General features: G+C 43.6%; 1 protein-coding gene across 1 annotated transcript in view; it reads right to left on the bottom strand.

The window, feature by feature from the left end:
• PPP2R5A (protein phosphatase 2 regulatory subunit B'alpha) overlaps nucleotides 1–21,750 on the bottom strand; it is an 836,659-nt gene that overhangs the window by 126,920 nt on the left and 687,989 nt on the right. The window contains exon 10 of the mRNA XM_078649746.1: nucleotides 54–173. Within this exon, the coding sequence (XP_078505872.1) occupies nucleotides 54–173 (120 nt within the window). The remainder of the gene's footprint in view (nucleotides 1–53; nucleotides 174–21,750) is intronic.

Below are 21,750 nucleotides of genomic sequence, written 5' to 3'. Positions count from 1 at the left end.
ATTCTGTTTTTTTCGCTATGTCTGATTAAAAATAAATAAATAGATGCAATTACCTGAAAATGAGAACTAGAGACACATTTTGAAATTTGCTTGAACAGTGGTTCTTGAATCTTTTTGAACTGAGTTGGTTCTATGACATCAAGAATTTCCTCAATTTCACCTAAAAACATAACCTGTGTGGATGAAATAAGTTACTTTAAGGGACTAAAAACAAACATATACTTTACATAACACCAACTTCAAGAAGATGACTGCAAAGAGAAATAGAAAAAACGAACACCAAAAAGAGATCATTTTGTTTGTGGACACTATACCATAAAATAGGCCTGGAGACAAATCGGGAAATGCTATTTACATAGACATCAGGTAGCAACTTGCTTCTGTTGTAGATTCATACTCAAACTATTAATGTTCAAAATATTCCCAAAATTCATTTCGGAACATGCAATATGTTGCACTACATCATCCAGAAAACATCCATGCATCTGGATACGAAACATCAGTTATTATCCCATTGAGCGATGTGTCCACGTATGTGTAATACAAGAGTCTTAACTAGAGGCGTAAAGCCCTACTTTCTTAGAGTATTACACAGGCCTCCAATTTATCAACAGAATTATTATACAATTCAGTCAAGCTATCCCCTTCAACCCAGCAAAAAACACTTTACTACCTTTATTTCAGCCAAGCCAAAATCTTGGTTTTCTTGTAATGATGATCAATGTTTATGATGCTATCACCCAGGAAGATATTACTCTGCCAGATGACTAACAAACATTAGAACATTGGAATGTCGGAAGCTCCATTGAAGACAATGGAATGCTCCGGAATTCTAATAGCTGGCAGAAGACCAACATTCCAATGTTGTATTCATTTCACAGCTGTTGTTGTTAAACAAGGGCATCTCTGAGCCAGAGGGGATTTAAACCCCTAGGGCTCCAAGAGGCCTTTGCTTTTACAAATTAGAACATTCTGCCCTCTAGGGGTGGAATGTTCTAATAGCCCTCCGTTGTGGGCTCTACCAGCCATTAAAGGTCCACTCCCTTGTTTAAGGCCGTCTCCTGACACTGGAGTGGGTCTTTAATGGCCTGTATAGACCGCTATGGTGGGTGCTAAGGCTCTATTAGGCCTGCCAGTGCATTACAGTGACAATTTTGAAGCAATCTTTCAAACTCCATTATTGGATCCCTTTAAAGAAAACCATTCCTCTGGATGCCCCAACGATCTGTGTCCAGCTAGAATCATGAAACTGCTCTGTTTGCTCTTTAGAAATGAAGGCATCATGCTGTTTAACCTCTTCAGTGCTCATGACGAGCCCAGCTTCATTAATTCGCCTGTGCGGGCGAATTAATCAGTGGGCGGGGCCGTGACGAGGCCAGCTCGTCATGAGCACAGCTCCACTGTGACTCATGACAAGCTGGTCTCGTCACGAGCACTGCGGAGCCGCGCTCCACAAGGAAGGGGCTAACCTCTCCTTGGGTCAAGGTAACATTTGCAGAGGCTGTTAAAAAAAAAACTCTGTTGAGACCAGGTGAAAGACGAACTTCAGTCAGTTTGTTTTTACTGCCCTACTTGGGAAAGAGCCCATTTGCTCTTGATGGAGCAGGATTTCGCAAAAAGAAACCTGCTCGGATGAACACCCCCATAATACACACTAACAGCAAGTAGTAATAGAAAACTACCCTGCACCTTACATAAACACGAGGGAAACTGCGTTGCACATGCATGCCTTAACGTAAGAAACCGCATGAAGGAACTAAACCATTATTTACATTGGGCTTTGAAAGAATCGAGAAATAAAGCATGACTAGGCAGCATTGTGCATGTTGCTTTAAATCTAATAAATAATGCCCCTTTTTGTCTTAAGCTTCTGCTAGGTAAAACATTTAACAAGGAATAGTGCACAGGTGGGTGGTAAACAGTGAAAAATGCTTTATCATATAATTAATGTATGTTTATGTTCCATTTGCCACAGTGAACTGAATGGTTGTAAAAAATGTCCCTTGTCTTGTCCGAATTGGGAGGGGTATGAGCAAAGAGTGAAACCGACCTGTCAGAACAGACAGAAGCACTGAGTGCTGAAATGAAATAATAAACGTTGAATGATACTAAGCACTGAAAGTATTGTCCGCCTGCCAGAGGATGTGACCGACCGTGGGACTAGAAGCTCCTTCCGCGGACGTTGATGAAAATTATGATTTAAAATGTTCAATGTATCTGATGTTAAAATCGTGAGAATGAGTCAAGAGTGGGCTATGGGAAAAGATGTAGAACAATGACATGCCTAAATTTTGAGTGAAGTCACAGTGGTGTGACGGAGCCACCTCCTAAACTCACCAATCAACTGTTGAGTTTTGTGAAATGTTACAACTGATGTGGGACGGACATGTAGGTTTTAGGGTATAATTGGGGTCCTTTAGGGGTGTGGTTTAGACTTGTGGAGAGGAAGAGAACAAGGGTGAATGGGTCGCTGTTTGTCGGTTTGCAGAGAGGCCTTGCTGTTTCCGGTCACTGTCCTGCTCTTGGGTCCTGATCTCTTTGTTCCCTGATCCTATTTCGGGGAACCCCCACCATTCCCTAGACCAGAGGGGTGGTTTTCCACAGATCCTTAGAGTTTGTATAAATTCCGACTCGTTCTTGCAAAATTACTTGCAAATGTATTTATGTCTGAAACTTTTGTCTTCACCTATCCACTCAGTCATAAATATGGGTTTTGCATTATTTTTGCTGAAACTTATGTCTCTTGATCTATCCACCTCTTTATATGCCTACCATATATTGAATGACAAAGTATTAGTTTGATTGCATTTATGGATGATTTCCTCTCCTTTGATGAATTTCATTGTTTGTATTTGTGCCGTATGCATTGAGAATTATAAATCTTACAATAATTTGAGATACATTTTATTAACCTCACTGAGAGTCTGTGATTATTTAAACTGACTGAATAGTTACTTAGACATGTAATATCATTACCATCAACTCTTCAACTGATTGGTCCATCGACTAAGGAGAAGGAAAGTTGATGTAAAAGTTAGAAATATATTTGAAGTGTCAATATGAATCAATAAAAGAAACTGTAATTTGAAGTCCTTATAATAAATTGATCCCAGCACATCAGGGATTAGGGTGAATGTGTATGGGCCATTGTTCTGAAATATTATCGAGTATTGATCCCTGATCAGGTATTGGTTTCACACTGGATCAGTTTTCTGGTAGCAGAGGATGGTTTAATTAGTGATTAGTTTGGTAATGATTATTGATTATATATTCTTAACATGAAAAGTTAGTCATGTTCTATGTTGTCTAGAAGTACAGGTACGGAGTTACCGGAGGAATCCCGGGAATGGAATTTAGACTGAAGTACGCAGAAGGAGAGTGTGGATAAAGAAATCACACTGGAGAAGTACTTTGTCTGTTGTATTAATACCAAAAGATATGCAGGGCTGTAGGTGTTATACTTTGGGAAATTTCATATATGAGTAGAGTGTCTGAAATAGCGAAGGGTCCACTTACGAAACTCTAGCATTAATCACCAGGGGAGTAACAAGACCTCTTTTCACACCAAAAAGTCCTCTTGTGAAACTTCAGCCTTCTGGAGCTTGATAGAGAAGTGAGATAACGCAGGTCGTTATTATTGCTTGTAGTGTTAGAAAAGTCTCTTTGGAAAGGGTGAAGACTCTCTCTTTATTAGTGGAACAGACAAGGTAGCATTGTTTTGTGTTGTTACTAACAGAAATTTTGATTAAGAAAACTCAGAAAAATATTGCAGTAATATTTCCTGATGGGATGGTCAGTAGGAGTAGTACTGACGTCATAGAAAGGCGGCGCTGGCTTTGGTCAGGCAGCGGGTGTGTACTGATCTCTGATTGGTTGATTGGTGTGAGCCAGCACCCACCTGAAGCGCCTGGTAAAGGGCTTCGGAATTGTTTGTTCTTACTTTTAAACTAAACAGAAGCATTTCTATTAACCTCTTCTTGCTCATCAGTTCTTCGTTTCCCCATGCGTGTTCCCAGGTCCACCACTGAGCCTTCAGATTGTGTGGAGGGATCGATCACCACCACCGGAAGTGTCCCCCCCCACACTTCCGGTGTCAACGGAGGTCAGCAGTCTAGCAGCTGACCTACCACATCTTTAAAAACACATGCCTCTCCCTACGCGCAGGGGACGCGTGCAGCGGGCGCGTCAAAGGCAAGCCCGTCTGCGCCCGTCCGCGCCTCGACCGGGCCTAGGGCCAGCCCCCCTGTCCCTGTAACACAGACAAGAGGCAGAAATGTATTATTTTACACTAGTTCCCAGTTCATGGACTTCAACAATACCACGAACACTCATCACTGCCCCCGCTTCAGCCTAGACTCACTTACCAATAAGCCATTCTCCATTTGCCCTATTTGCTCGTCCAAACTGGTTTTACCCACTATATCCCCATTCTCCAGTCCTCACCCCCTACCTTCCGACCCTGAACACATCTATTACGCCCTAATAAATGCACTCTCCCTTCCCAAACATAAATTGGAAGTTCACAAATTATTGACCAACCACAACATAGACCTCCTATTCAAAATTGAAACTTGGGGTGACCCTTCCTCTGGACCAGACTTCTGCGCCGCCACTCCTGACGGATACTGCGTACTCAGACAAGACAGACCTTTAAAGAAGGGTGGGGGATTAGCGATTATTTACCGAGACAAATTCCTTGCCAAAATAGAGACAATCAGCTCACCGGACTGTGAAGCCCTAACCTTCTCTATTCTGCTCTCAAACACCCAATCGTTCAAAGGAACACTCCTCCATCGCCCTCCTGGCTCCCGATCTGATTTTCTCTCAACTCTAGACAGCTTGATAGAGCCAGTGGCAGGATCCCCCGACTACACCATCTTGGGAGATTTTAATTTTTACCTAGAATCCCCATATGACAAGGACTCCTCTTCCCTTACAACAGACCTACGGTCAGCGGGTCTACGACAGTTAGTTACAAAACCCACTCACCGGGCGTGTCATACTCCAGATGATCAATTCACCAACAATAGCAACATCTCCCTATCTACTATGGTGGAGAAGTGTGGCTCACTGGTTAGAGGCGGCAGACCCTGATGCAGAGGTCTGGCCCGGGACCAGGGTTCAATTCCCGACGCGGCAGGGTATCGGGCTCAATGTCCGCGGACTCGACAATTCTCGCATTGGTGCCTACTCTCATCATGGGTCCCACTCTGCAACTCTGGCAAATAGCTTGCTTAATCTCCACAACGGCCCCGGTGGCGCTGGGATGCCTGGTTTCAACTTGGGGTGCCCAGTAGGGGACATCTCACAGGGAAAACCAGGAAGGGTTCCACAGCGGTATACAGCGCCAGGATGCCCTGAGTAGGGCGGCAGTGCGCTTTACAAGTAAACCCACATTTACATTTATCATCCCTCTGACCTGGACAGACCATTCCACAGTAACTTTCACTGTTCAGATCATAAAAAACGAACTGCTCGCACACTGGCTCCAGCGCTCCCAAACAGATTCGGGCCTGGAGGAACATTGACACCCCTCTTCTACAAACAACCCTCTCCTCCACTCAACACGACCTCACATTAGACCCTGATCTAGCTTCCAATAATTACTCACACATACACATAAACAACGCCTTTAGCACCCAAGCACCTCTTAAGTATGTCTCCCCTAACCAAGCACTCCCTCCGCCCCCTGGTTCTCAGAGGCTCTCGGACTCGAGAAGCAACGCTGCAGAAACTTAGAAAGACGCTGGCGCAAGCACTATGACAACAATGACAAAGTATTATACAAGGACGCAATGACTAAATATAAACATCTCATTGTAGCAGAGAAAAGCAGATATTACCTTACACAAATAGAGTCAGCCCAAAACTCCACCAAACAGCTATTCCAGGTGGTAACCAAACTATCCAGCCCACCCACGAGTTCAACCATAGATGCCTCACAAGACCTCTAACTCACTTGCTAACTTCTTTGAAGACAAGGTTAATCAAATCTTGTCAAACTTCTCTACCCATGTCAACTCCGCCCATTCTAATTGCAACACTCTCACCAATGCCCCTGCCACTGTGTTCTCTGAATTCAGTCAGGCTTCACTCGAGCAGATAACAGAACATATCTCCTCTATTAAATCCGGATCCCATCTTGACCCTTGTCCCCCTTCCATTCTACAACTCATCCCAGACTCCATAGCCCCTACCCTCTCCAATATTTGCAACTCAATATTCCAAACAGGCTCCTACCCCTCAGTCTGGAAAATGGCCATTATCAAACCCCTACTAAAAAAATCCAATCTCACTCCCCTAGAATCTAAAAACTACAGACCCATTGCATGCCTCCCATTTCCGTCAAAATTCTTCGAAAAAATTATGAACATTCAACTGTCTCAATTCGTTAACCGCAACAATCTTCTGGCTGACACAATTTGGGTTTAGGAAGGGCCATGGGACCGAGACGGTCCTCATGAAGGCATCTAACGAGATCAGGATGATCCTAGACCAAGGCGGCGCTGCAGTCCTGATCCTTCTGGATTTGTCTGCGGCCTTTGACATGGTTGATCACGCCATCTTGATCGACCGTGTCTCCTCCATCGGCATTCAGCACAAGGCCAGAGCCCTTCTAAACGAATTTCTCTCCAACCGTACACAGTCAGTTAAACTTGGAGACTTCTACTTCCCAGTATTCTCTCTCCCCTGTGGTGTGCCCCAAGGATCCTCCCTAAGTCCGACCTTATTTAACATCTACGTGTCGGACTTGGCCAAGGTCATTAAAGCACACGGGAAGAGACTAACCTCGTACGTCGACGACACCCAACTGGTGCTGGCAGTACACAACAATGGACTAGCAGTGGCAGCTAGCTTCCAGGAGCGAATGCTAGCCATCAGTTCCTGGATGGCACTCAACTGCCTAAAGTTGAATACCAATAAAACGGAAGTATCGACCTTCGGCAGTCTATCCCCTAGTTGGTCCCCCACCTGGTGGCCAAGCGATTTGGGATCTCCTCCAGTAACTGTCACAAAGGTCAGGAATCTGGGCGCAATGTTTGATGACAAACTTTCGTTCATCCACCATGCGAACGCGATAGTTTCCTCATCCTTCTACAACCTTAAAATGATAAGGAAACTTCTACCATTTCCCCCCCCCAGTACCGTAAAAACCCTCATGTGCACACTGATTATGTCAAAAGTCGACTATTGCAACGGACTCCTCCTAAATGCCCAGGAGAAAGTCCTCAACAAAATGCAGCTAGTTCAGAATTCAGCCGACCAAATTTTGTCTAGCACCCCATATTCAAATCAATCTCTCCAGTCATACGTCAACTTTACTAGTTACCGATTAGAAGTCGTACCAAATTTAAAGCACTTTGCATCGCATACAAAGCGAACAACAACTCTGGACCTGAATTCCTAAAAAAAGTATTCTGCCCCTACAGCCCCAATAGACCCCTGCACTCATCCTCAGCCCATCTTCTTACCATTCCCCGCACAAAGAAAACATCATGGGGAGATAGGCGATTCACAGTTGCTACAGCTAGACTATGGAACTCCCTCCCCCTTGTCATCAAAACCAGTCCCACCCTTCTGTCATTTAGGAAGCTAGTAAAAACCTGGCTCTTTAACCAGTATTCACCCATCTTAACTGCTCTTTTATTCACTCCACAGCGCTGAGACACCCCAGGGTATTTGCGCGCTATATAATTGCATATATAAATAATAAATAAATTAATTAAGAAAACTCGAAAAAAAATTGCAATAATATTTTGTGATGGGATGGTCAGTAGAAGTAGTACTGACGTCATAGAAAGGTCGCCCTGGCATTGGTCAGGCAGCGGGTGTGTACTGACCTCTGATTGGTTGATTGGTGTGAGCCGTGCTGGTATTGGACAAAAGTTGACAAATAGAAAAAGTAGAATTACGGAAAGGTTTCTTTGTTTATTTTGTTGAGATAATAGTGTACAGGATTAGAAAATGAAGCTGTTTAAGAAAATAAAGAATTTATTTTACAAAGATAAACCAATTGTGAGAGGGAATTCTGATTCTACTACCTCCAGGAACGCCTTTCTATTTAATGATGTTAGAGAGAGAGGATACCATACGTGCACATTTTTAGAGAATTGGGTAGAAAATACGAAGGATGATGGTGGTATAGCCTTTCCACTGCATGGTTCACTTAATGTGAGGATTTTATAGAATTTGGGAAATCAAATGAATTAATTAGAGCCAAATCCCAGACTTACACAGTACGAATCATTAGAGGAATGGGAAATGGAAGCTTTTGACAGAGAGAAATATTGAGATGGCAGGACATACAGACATATAATGACTAGATACTCTTTTGAGAGAAGGGAAGATAGGATAAAAAGATGGAGGAGAGCTGTGATAACTGAAGGATTATACCCAGTTTTAGTTGCTGAAGAGCAGGCAGGAGGCAAATGTAAAGAAAACAAGAAAAATATAGTGTCTTCAAGTTCAGAGAATGTTATGAATGATTCTGAGGATGATGAGTTATTAGAGGACCTCATGACCAAAAGACCTCCGCCATATGAAGAGAGTTGAGGGAAAGTAACTCCGGGTGCACCACAAATGGGAACTCCGATAACTCGACAAGTTTTGGAGATAGCCAGAGTAGTACGAAAAAATGAAGTGAACTTGTTGAATAAGGCAAGAATAGAGCAGATTCAGAAAATGAGTCAGTTAAGCATGAATACGGAAGCATTTACAGTACCGGTAACTATTGGTCCTGTAGTCCCTTTGTACGGAGAAAAACCAAATATGTCACAATCCCATACGTTGGCAGTCCCGAGAAGTAGTGTCAGGAGTGAAGTAGTTACAACAACAAATGAGACTAGAAAGGCTGATTCGAATAACACATTGTTAGATCTTCAGGTTGGTGAGGTGTTAACAGAAACCCCTAGAAGGGAGTATCCAAATAGAACCCAGAAAATAGGGCTGATTGTCACTCCAATTACAGGGAGTTCAGCAGGCCCCTCACCAGAGGAATTAAATATTTGGATAAAGGAAATGAACCTCAACCACAGAGTATAAATGTGAGCCAACTGAAAGTAGATTTGGAAGAAATGATTATTGGTACGATAAGCTCAGATAGATTAGGGACTTCGCAAGATGAAGAACTGTTGTTTTTGTGTGAGCAAAGAATCTTCATGAGAAAATATCAGAAGCTGCTAGTGAGTATGGAGTAGACATAGAAAAGTCGAAAGTGTTACAGAAATCATACAGATTGGCTTTTACCGATAAGGATTTGGAGAGTTTGAATGCGTCTGGAAAAAGGTTGCAGATACAAGAGTTGATTAATATTTTGAAGAAATGGGGAGATTTATATCGATGAAAAAATTGATGGATGAAAAAGAAATTTAGAGGCAGCTAGTAAAGGACATCTATGTTTCCGTTAAAAAAGACAAAGTGTGTCCAATGAGAGAAGTTCCAGGTGGTGGATATGTTCATGTTCCTTGAACAAGACAGGATATATTGTCTTTTACGAATGATTTTCCAGGTTAAGGGAGAAACCAGTTGAGTGGTACAAACAGGTAGATAGATTTGTGGACAGAGTGTAAGATCACTGTTGATTGGCCAAAGGAAGAATATCCGGTAGATCCTAAAACAGGAGCTACGTCAGAGGAGGTGATAAAAAAGTATAACCAGGTAATCACATACTTAAAGGGAAAAAGGAATCCAAAAGAAACCGATTGGGTAAAGATTGACAGAACGACCCAAGAACCAAAAGAATCAGTACATGTCTACTATGAAAGGTTGATACAGGTATTCAAACAGTATAGTGGGTTCGAATATATTGAAGACAAAGACATGGGACATTTTGTTTACCGTTTTGTGTTTGAATTGAGACCAGAGAATAGCGATTTGATACAACAGCATTTTATCTGCTGGCAGAGTAAAACAGTTGATGAAATCCTAAGGTATACAATGTATTGCAGTGACTAGATCGACATGAAACATAAAAGGTTAAAAGAGAAAATGATGTTGGGCCAAGTGAAGGTAGCAGAGCAGCAAGAGTCAATAATTGACAAGCAGGTTGTCAAATGAACGGTCAAACTCAAAATGGTCAAGTACCCAGTGGAGGTAGAGGTAAAATGAGCCGAAATAAGCTAAGAAGAAATTTTCTTGTCATGCATGCAGAAAAATTGGACATTGGAAGAACGAGTGTAGATCTGCACAAAAGAATAACGGGGGAAATCAAAATTTAATTCCACAGATTCAGAATGAGGTGGGTGTAAATCAACAGCAGCAGCAGATAGTTACTCCACAGTTACAGGTGCCACAAGCTCCCATGCCAAATAATGTGAATGCTCAAGTGCAGAGGTACAGTGCAAACACTGGATATCAAGGAGGTGGTCAAGTTGGTAAGAATCAAACTGTACAAATGGGTCCGCAATATTTGTTGCAGTGCAATGAGAGTGACTCAGACTCATATCAATGCGTGAGGGGGGAGGAAGAGTGCATACTTGGCGCATCCTTGGCAGTAGATCAGTCAGGTCCATTTGTTGACGGAAAGGTGGAAGGGAATGATATTATATTCTTAATGGACACTGGTGCTACCCATTCTACTGTGAGAGCAGCAGAAATTCCAAACCTACCCCCCTCAGGAGAAACTATTGAAGTTGTAGGAGTCTCGAATAAGCAGATTAGAACACAAGTCACAAATCCAATAGAAATTCATATTGGAAACTTCAGAGACATGCATCGGATTGTGGTATGTGACTCGAGTTCAGTAAATCTTTTAGGTAGAGATTTATTATGTGAGTTGGACTGCACTTCCCTCTATAGTACACAAGATGCCTCTGGAAAGCGCTCAAGTGGGGCTGGATCCTCTGGAATATTCAATAAACAAAAAGTCCAAATCCATGCTGAACGCTAATGAGAGGGCGGGGGTGAAGGAGCAAGGGGGTGGTAATGGAGGAACATAATCCTGTATCTTTATATGTGGGAGACGGGATGGATGATCAAGCCAAATCTGCAGAACATACTGTGCCTACGCTACTAGACGAGGATGGAATCTCGAAGGAGGGGGGGACATAGAGTAGCATTTGCTGGCACAGGATTCCAGGAAAAAATTATTTTCTATGTCTGACCGCTCTGACACATCGGATGATAAAGGCATGTTAGGCTTTAGAGCACGATCTCGAGATGGGTCAATTGGCAGTGCTGGAAGTGAGCAGGATAATACAGTGCGTAAGAAACAGACACTACAGGAAAAGGCACTGCAATTAGAAGATGCTAACACCAAGGCTCTGGGACTACTCTTCTTAACTAGAGATGTCGCATGAAGAAGGAAATTCTGCAGATCGTGCGGCAGGAGCTCCATTAGGAAAACCAGATGAAGAGATCTCGCTGGCGACAATATATCAAAGTATATTGGATCACAGAGTAGAGACGTGAATGGAGAGTCAGAAAACGCACACTGTCGGAAACTCCAGAATACGGTCAGACGGATCACAAAATCCTGTACTGAATTTAATGAAAGGATGAATAATGCAGAAGCACGCATATCCACTTTCGAGAAGCCATTCGCACGCATAAATAGGACACTCAACTGAGCTTGTTGACTTGGAGAACAGATTACGGCGGAATAATTTGAGAATTCTTGGCATTCCAGAGGGAATTGACGGACAGGATATTCAGAAGTTTATAGTGGAATTTTTTACAGAGGCTTTTCCGGACCGGTCAGTGTGCAATTGGGCCAGCGAAATCCAAAGAGCACACTGGTTCCCATTTAAATAACCGCCAGTAAAGGCAGGACAACCTGCCCCTCAGGCAAGGGCGATATTGATAATTTTGAATAATTTCCTTGCCCGTCAGGCCTTGTATGATTTAGCGCTGCCAGATAGGTAGAGGGCGGGGAAGGGTACTCAGTTGTTTGTCAGGCCTGATTTTTGCCACCAAACGGTGAAAAAAAGGTGGAAGCTTCATCAATTAATTGCACTGTTTCAAGGAAAGGGAGCACAATCCTTTTTGTTGAACCCCGCTACATAAAAAATAGTGTATAAGGAACAAACACGATTTTTCACATCAGAGGTGCAAGCCAAGGAAGATCTCCATTCAATGTAAGAGTAGCCTATTGCTAGGAAGGTTGGCACCTTAGGAATGTTAAGCTGCTCGTGTGTCGGCTAGATATGAGAGTTATGCTTGTTAGACATGATATGTAATTATTATGAGTTAGTGTACTTGTGTTTTTTTTTTTTAATTTGTTTGCGGCCGATATAGGAGATATGACAGGATCTTAAATGATATGGCTCTGTCTTGATGTTTTTCTTTGTTAAAATATTTTATGTTTCTTTTCTTCTTCTCCAGTAGACCGGATGGGTTTAGAGAGGGGCGGGGATACCGTGTAGCAAGGGAGCTTCCCATCTCAAGTACCGTGGGTCCTATTGCTCAGCTTTTGGGAAGGGAGGGGTAGTGGGTTCGCTGTATGAAGGTGGAGGAGAGGGGTGGCACAGGGTCCGGGACGTTTGGGGTTGGTGTAGGTGAGTGGTGTGGTGTGGTAGTGGGGGGCAAAAAGGAAAAAAAATCAATCCATGGCAAAGCAAGCTGGGCCACTTTAGTTGCTCTAAAATCAAAATTAATAGGAGAGACATATTTGGACAAATATTGGAACAAGGCATGGGGGTAAGAAAACAGCGGTAGGGATACGTATATGTTCTTTTAATGTCTGTGGTCTTAAAAATAGTGGAAAAGGGCAACGAGTAGCTGCAGAATTACGGGTAATGAAATAGACATTCTATGTTTGCAGGAAACACATTTCATGGGGTAAATGTAGGGCACTGAATGAGCTTGGATATACATTAATTGAGCATCACAGCAATCTTCTACAAATAGGGGAGGGGCTATCCTAGAGCAACAGGGGATTCATGGTACAGGGAGGACACTATCTGATAACTTTGGTAGGTGGGCTATTATGGAATACTTGGTGGGAGCTGCTAAGGTCGCAATATGTACAGTCTATGGATTGAACTCTGATGAGGCAGCAATATCAGAGGAGTTGAATGTCGAGTTGGCATCATGGTGTACCCCCTTGATTCTATGTGGGGACTTTAACATTCATATGTCTTATCAGGATCTGGAGCTAAACTATAATACCTTTGCGGGCCCAAAACCTAAGGTGTTCAAAGCACTGCAGCAGCTAGTTGAGGACCATGGATTGGCAGATGTTTGGCACACACTGAATTATCCAGACCCAGGAAACACTTTTTATTCATATCCCCATCATAAATTAGTTCAGCTTGACTACATCTTTATGTCAAAAGCACTCACATCGGGGGCAAAGATGCAGGTCTGGCCGAGGATTACGGCGGACCATGATCCACTGTTGTTGGACATTCCTGCGATTAGTAAAAATACTCCGACAACATTAAACCAAATAAAACACAGATTATATGCACAAGAGCGGCCTGTCCAGGAGATGCCCGGGTAACTGAGGAAGCTACGTATCTGGGTATTAAAGTCAGGATGTATTTACAGGAACTAGTGGATGTTAGCTGGGGAGGTAGCCTGGCCGGGACCAAACAGGAACTAGACCATCTGGAGTGTTTGCAACTCTCACTGGTGGGGAGGTGCAATGCCCTTAAAATGAAGATCTTACCCAAAGTTATGTACTATTTTGGAGCAGTATCACTGGAAGCAACATGATCGCAGTGGCAAGGCAAACCCCATAGAGTGTTTAATTATACAATACCCTGCAAACATGGGGGTTGGGAAGCCCCTAACTTCACATTTTATTACTACGCTTGTCTTCTCCAAAATATGCAGATCTTGTTAACAGGGCAGGAAGTGGGCAGTGAAGCGGAAAGACCATCAATATATCAGTTGCTGCTGTGCTCAGAAGCCAAGAATTTTTTATTCAGGATTTTGGAGCCAAGTTATTTTTAAAAAACTTGCTTTAAGGTGGTGGTGGCGGCATACAAAGTTTGGAAGGCAGTCGGGAGCCTGCTACAGATTATGGGGACATGCTTTTATACACCTATGAACTCTACGACAATTTTACCCTGCGTTCTTTGGGACGTGAGAATGGAAAGATGGAGGGCTAGGGGTATAAGACAATTACGGGGATTTGTTTGATGGAGCAGGACTCTCCTCTTTCTTAGCATTATAGGATGGATTTAGATTGGAAAAAATACATTTCTTTAAATACTTGCAAGTCCGAGGCTTTCTATGTAAAAAGCAGAAGCAGAACGGTATAAAAGCTAGCCCTCTGGTGGAAGCAGTAAAACGGGCACAGGTGTATTATACAGTACCCTATTGGATACACAGTGGGACGATTTGGATGCCCAAAACTGCAAGTGGAGTCGGCGGGAAGGGGCATATATGGAACAAGCAATAGACATGGCTGAGAAAACTCTGAAAGCCCAACATTTTAAGTCACTATTTAGTTTGTAATACACACCAGCAAGGATGCTGAAATGGGGTGGCTCAAATGTTGGGAAATGCTTCCGGTGTGGGATGGAGAACGCGGATATTGTACATATCTTCTATGTGTACACTTATTTAACACAATTGAGGAGACATATCGAGGGGTTTCTGTCTGACATTACAGGAGCTGGCATTCATATAACAGAAGTAATGTTATTAGGGATTGGGGACAGTCTGATGCAGGGACAACCGGGACATCCATTCCGTTATTTAATATTCATGGCCACCGCAGTGGCAAGGTTATGTATCGCATCAGGATGGCTACAGAAGGAGGCCCCCTCCTTTGAGATGTGGAGGACTAAATGTTATAATATCTACAATACGGAGTTCAGTCTTTACTCTCTCAAAACAACTAAAAGACAAAAACTGAGCACATTGATATGGGGTCCCATGATTGAGCATATAAAGCAACAAAACTAGCTAGTAAGGTGTATAATACTTTGATTTGAGTATGTTTTGCTTTTAGATATGGAGTCTGTCTCCATGCATTCCTTTTGGTATGGGGTCCCATGATTGAGCATATAAAGCAACAAAACTAGCTAGTAAGGTGTATAATACTTTGATTTGAGTATGTTTTGCTTTTAGATATGGAGTCTGTCTCCATGCATTCCTTTTGGTGTGTGTATATGTATATATATATATCCTGTATACTGTTAACTGAATGGTATTGCTCTCTGTTTTGTCCTTGTATTGTTACCATGTTTTGCACTAAAATATGTTATTAAGTGATTCATATGGAAATGTGCTATGGATTGATAATCTTAAATAAATTAAAAAAAAGATAAACTGCACCATCTATTGTACACCAGATGGTATTGCATTTCAGACACCTGATCATGATTGCTTGGATGTGACAGAACTGTGCACCCAGGCCAGAGACAGAGTATGTTCCATTGGAAGAATCAGACTTGTGATATTTGTGGATGGGTCGGGTTTAAGAAAGGAAAAAGGAGAATGATGTCCTGCCTATGCTGTTTGCACCATAGCAGGAGTTCTAGAAGCATACTGTCTAAAAGGGGTAAACTCCGCTCAAATTGCTGAATTGATAGCTCTGATTAGAGTGTGCAAAATTGCCAGAAGCCTGAGAGTAACCATATTTACTGACAGTCAATATGGTTTTGGGATTGTACACAACTTTGGTTAGCTATGGATGCAAAGGGGATTCCTGACCTCTTCAGGTTCCCCTATAAGAAACAGCAAAACTGTAAAAGAATTTTTGGATGCTTTGTAATTGCCCAAAAGACTTGCAGTGGTCAAATGTGCTGCACATACATTAGGAGAGGATTATGTGACGAAGGACATCAGATACACCGACCAAATAGCGCGTTTCTGTGCACGGACTTTAATGGCCTTAAACAGATCAATTTAGAGGGGAAATACCGAATGCCATGTAATGTTTACAATAGCATTTGAAACTTGGGATGAAGTTAGGCAGATGCAGGAAGAGGCAAGTGATTAGGAAAAGGAAAGACGGAGTAATACAGGCTATAGAAAGAGAGCAGAGGACGAATTGTGGGTCTATTTTGACGATAGACGAGTGTTGCCAGATTCCTTACTTTCCGACATGGCCAGGATGTACCATGGAATTGCAAATATTGGAAGAGACGCAATGGGCAGACTCTTCAAGCAGTCATGGTATAACCCAAAGTTCCGGGTCATTGCAGAGAGCCTTTGACAGAGGTGTGTCACCTGTCCGCAACAAAGTTCAGGTAGAAAGACAGTTGTTAGTTGGGGTACAATTGGAAAAGTAGGAGGACCAATTACCTGACTCCAATTTCGATTTTATAGAGCTCCCCATGCAACAGGCTGAATTATTGAGTTATTGTCTGCCTATTCTTTTGCTGGGTGGAGGCCTATGCCACGAGAAGAAACGACGGCCTAACTGTAGCTAAACTGAGACAGATAGGGGAATGCACTTTAACAATAAAGTAATTTGGATGATTTGTGCAGCATTGAAAATAGGACAGAAGCTGCATTGTGCCTACCGACCTGAAGCATCTGGAGTGGTCGAGCAGATCAATGGCACTATAAATTCTAGGTTAGGGAAAGTGTGTGCATCCACAACACTGAAATGGCCTGACGCTTTGTGAGAAAGTGCCATCTTTCTTGCATGGTATGCCCCTACTTTTTGCTGAATTGCTGATGTACTTTGACTGAGTGTGTCCAGTGTTCCTTCCCTAAAACTGTATTGAAACCTAAACACAATTGGGATCTCTGGCCACAAGTAAACCCTGGTAAATGGTACCCTAGGTACCCAAGGTACTGTGACCAGAGAAGGCGCCTCAGGGCTGCAGCACTTATTGTGCCACCCTTAGAGGCCCTGTACCCTGACACACAAACACCGCCTTTGCAGGCTGAGTGTTTGGTGCAGAACTAAACATAGTCGACATGGCACACATCCCTGTGCCCCATGCCCACAAACACTGCCCTGGCATACCTCAGTCACCCCTCCAGCTGAGTGCGCTAAGCCAGTGGTGTGGGCACAGGTGCATGAGCCGTGAGCCCCTACATTCCTTCGCACTGTAAGTGCAGTGCTGCCATTAAAAGTATATGGTGTTGTGAGGTTGTTATTACGAACTCCATAGCACCATAATGGCTACACTGAAGACTGAGAAGGTTGGCATCAAACTTCTCAGCACATTAAACCCACACTGATGCCAGTGTGGGATTTAATGTTAAATGCACTACAGAGGGCATCTTAGAGATGCCCCCTAAAACCTAACCAACTCCCAGTGTCCGGACTGTGTGGCTTCCGAGGCTGCCACCACCAGACATGTTTCTGGACCCCTGGGTCGAGAGCTCGCTGCTCTCGGGGGCCTGAAACAATGCACATCCTGGGACGAGGTGCCAAGCATCCTCCCCCAGAATGGACAGAGGAAGCTTCAAAGGCCTTTTGTGAGCTTCCCCAGGCCAATTGCTGTACTAAGTAACTGGCCCCCATCGGTTCCGACCCCCACTCTGGCGGGAAGACTGGCGGGAAACCCTAAGTGAGGAAAGGGGGTGTGCCAGCCTGTGCCAACCCCACCCCTCAGGTGGGAGAGGCGAGGTGAAGCATAACTCCGGGCACCCGCCATCTTGAGGATGGGAAGCAATACCCAACCAGAGATAGGCCCCTGCCCCCCTCCCACAGGAGAGGAGCAGCATAGGGTGTGTACTCACCCCAGGACAGGGACCCATTGGTCCCTGCCCTTGCCCTACCTGTAACGCCCCTAAATTTAGAATTTAGGGTCACCCTGAACCTTCCTTCCTCAGATCCCGATTTTGAAACAAGAAGAAGAAAGAAGACCTGCTGTGCAGCTGCTAACAAAAGGACGACACCAACTGACTTGGCCCCAGCCCTACAGGACTCTTGATCCTTGAACCTGCTCCTTCTAAACCCTGGCATGTTTTGCGGCCAGCAACCTCATAAACCCAGGAGGACCTGCCTGCCTTGCTCATCTAAAGACTGGGACTCCCCAGCAGTGGTTCTGCTCAAACAAGCAACACCCCTGGTGCCAGCCAGGAACCGCGAATCCAGCACACTCTGCACCCGCTGAGCCCGGCCTGTGTCTGAGTGAACCAAGACCACGAGGACGTCCCCCTGGTGATTGTGACCCGAAATCCAGTGCCAAAGGACCCTCCTCGACGCTCCTGACGCCTGCAGCCTCAAAACAAGGGACCCCACCCAACAGATACCAGCTGAGGGTAAGATTTCCCGATGCCAAAAGACACCCCGGCGCCCCACGGCCCCATGTGCCCAACTCCTGGGTGTTTACCTATCTTCCAAGATCCAACCTTACCTCTCGAAGTGGTGGTCACACCTGAAGAATCTCCGTCCCCTAGCCTGCAGCCTTTGTTCAACTTCCAGCTTTCCCATTGAATAACATTGGGCGCCAGAAGGCACAAAGGCACCCTGCACCCCGCCGCTCGAGTGCCACTGGGAGTGCAGCATCTACCCTACTCTACTTCCCCACTTGCCCTGTGTAAGTGACCAGGAGCTCAGCTTCCACAGCCGCGTGGCCTGCCTGCTAGCAGCCACCAACCAAAGGCCCCCTATCCTCAATAGGATAACATTGGGCCTACTCAATCTGCACCCGGCTGCCCCTGTGCCGCTGAGGGTGTAAGAACTGTACTTACCTGACCCCGGGGGACCACTGAGGCTACCCCCAGAACCTTAACTCTGTCAACCGAGTACTTACCCAAAGACCGATCCTTTTCTCTATAGGGTAACATTGGCCGGTTTTCTCTGAAAATTCTTCTAAGTGTCGAATTTAGCAACTTTGAAATATTCCTTAAAAATCGTCCGAACATCAAAGGAATTACTCGCCTGTGATCAGAAGAGATCCCAGTGTGTATCTTTGAGCCCAGCACTGAACGTAAAAAATAATTATAAGTGTGATTTAATGTTAACCCAATTTCTTCCCATAGGAATACATTGCCTGGTTTTTGCCAGAAATTCTTCTAAGTGTCGATTTTCAAAACATACAAATATTCCTTAAAAATCGCCTGTGTAACAAAAACGATTTCTTTCAACTGTTTACAGGAAATGCACCAGGGCTTAATCCAGGATCCAGCCCGGAGTAAGAAAGGCATTCGTAAAGAGGTTTTATTGCATTTACTTAAAACTTCCCATTGAGCTCAATGTTATTTTGTGTTAACTTTTGGTGCACATTTCGACAACTGTATCTATTGCATTTAAAAGCCAACTGCTATTTGAAAGTATTCAATTGCAACATCTCATTCTAAGAAAGTATTTATGATACCTACTGTGGTTCTAAAATAAAGTAACTATATATTTTTATATACAAAACAATTGGTCTAGAGTTCAGTACTCGAGTGTGTGAGACCATTTGCTGACTGAGTGTGTACAACAAATGCTTTACACTGTCCTCTGATACTGCCTTACTGCTTGACCAAGCTACCACTTTAGAGAGTAAAGTTATATCTAACTTTAGCCTCTGCCATACCTCTGGGGACTCTGTGCACACTGAACCTTACTTTGGTTCAGTGTATACAGAGCCACTTTCTTACACGCTTTACCCCTTGTATTGATGAGTCTGAGAAGTATTTCTGACAAAAAGACGGGATTGAGTCCACATGAACTCCTAATGGAAAGAGCAATGAAACAAGCATTTATACCAGCAAACAAACTACTGATGAATATATCTGATTATCTGGTGCTTGATTATTGCAAAGGATTGGATGATCTGGTGTGTTCTGTGTCTCATCTCCAGGTTGGAGAAAATGACACTACAACACAGCGGAATCAATCTGATCTGAGTCCTGGTGAATGGGTTCTCGTCAAGAAACGTGATTAAAACGTGTTTAGAACCCAGTTGGAATGGACCCTACCAAGTCATTCTGGTGACGACAACAGCAGTGATGTGTGGTGGATTACCAAATTGGATTCATGCGAGCCACACCAGACGAGTCCCAAGTCCACTTGAAAGACCAAAAGAGCAAAAACAGGTAAATCAAAGTCAGAGAACAGTGGCTGAAGTGTGTGTAGCTGAAGAATCTAGAGTGTTACAGACAAAGTGGTCCTAGACGTTGATTCTGAATATGGTTATTTGTACTTATTTGGCAATATATAATTTCTTTAATTTTTATTTCTCATGCGATTCAATCCTGCAATGGAAAATTTTTGGAAAACAAAACAGAGAAAACAATAGCCCAAAACATTAATTCGTCCAACAGACCACAAATGAACCTTAGATGTGTCTCAAAAAAAGAGAAGAGACTCAGCTATTTATTTTTTATAAAAAATCCTCATGATTGTTCAATATACAATTTATACAACTGAGAAAAGCAATGGGGTTACTATCAGGTAGCGTGCAAAGAATAGAGTGAAAAATGAGTGCTAGTGTGAATAGAAAGAACTGAGAAGGTCTGAGAAGATGAAGTCTTTGTTTCGGTGGGTCTAAGGTTAAAGAATTCTTAGAGTAAACAACACTGAGCCTGCCCTAAAAATCTCATTCGCAAAAAATGTTATTCTTTCTTGCTGTGTCACGGTGGGAAGTTCATCAGTGTTTTCATTTATGGAGGGGGGAGGAAGGGGGGGAGAAAAGGGCTGTTGAAGATGCAGGCTCAAGGTGGGGGGGGGGGGGGGAGGGGGGGGGATTGTCGTCGACGTTTCAATCCAAAGGTAAGTAGGGCAAATGGTATCCTCATGGACGGGTCTTCATCAGGACGGGAGGGGTGGTGGGGGAGACTTAGTTACAAGGAAAACAAGTAACCCCAGTGGTATAAGTGGACACCCTTTAATGGTGTGCCACTGAGACAAAAACAATTTGCTGTATAAAGCCGTCCAAACGTGCTTTTGAGTACCACGCTGTACGTAGCGGCGGGAGAACTCCGGTTAATTATTCAATAATCCCAGCGGTATGTCTCAAGTGTCACAATGCGCGAGCTGTCAAAGGGGCTCCGTCTGCAAAACCGGAGTTCTCCCGCCGCTACGTACAGCGCAAAAACAATTTGCTGTATAAAGCCGTCCAAACGTGCTTTTGAGTACCACACTGTACGTAGCGGCGGGAGAACTTCGGTTTGATCCCCCCACCTTGAGCCTGCATCTTCAACTGCTCTTTCCTCCCCCCTTCTCCATAAATGAAAACACGGATGAACTTCCCACCGTGACACAGCAAGAAAGAATAACATCTTTTGCGAATGAGATTTTTAGGGCAGGCTCAGTGTTGTTTACTCTAAGGATTCTTTAACCTTAGACCCACCGAAACAAAGACTCCATCTTCTCAGACCTTCTCGGTCCTTTCTATTCACACTAGCACTTATTTTTCACTCTATTCTTTGCACGCTACCTGATAGTAACCCCTTTGCTTTTCTCAGTTGTATAAATTGTATATTGAACAATCATGAGGATTTTTTATAAAAAATAGATAGCTGAGTCTCTTCTCTTTTTTGAGACACATCTAAGGTTCATTTATGGTCTGTTGGACGAATTAATGTTTTGGGCTATTGTTTTCTCTGTTTTGTTTTCCAAAAATTCTCCATTGCAGGATTGAATCGCATGAGGAATAACAATTAAAGAAATTATATATTGCCAAATAAGTACAAATAACCATATTCAGAATCAACGTCTAGGACCACTTTGTCTGTAACACTTGATACCCAGGTCCTTGGTCACCCCGTATATAGTAACGAAGAATCTAGAGTGACAGATTCTGAAGAACAAACAGATGATGAACAGCCGAGCACAAGTCAAGTAAAGTGGGCACCAAATACTGAGTTTCAAGAGACTGATGTTGAGCCAGAAGAAAGTGAGTTCACTGTTGAGCCAAAGGAAATTGAGTCCACTGTTGAGCCAGAAGAAAGTGATGTCAC

Source organism: Lissotriton helveticus, chromosome 6 (assembly GCF_964261635.1).
Source record: "Lissotriton helveticus chromosome 6, aLisHel1.1, whole genome shotgun sequence".
NCBI lineage: Eukaryota > Metazoa > Chordata > Amphibia > Caudata > Salamandridae > Lissotriton > Lissotriton helveticus.
Note: the sequence above shows the minus strand (reverse complement) of the source record. Positions and strands in the feature narration are given on the sequence as shown.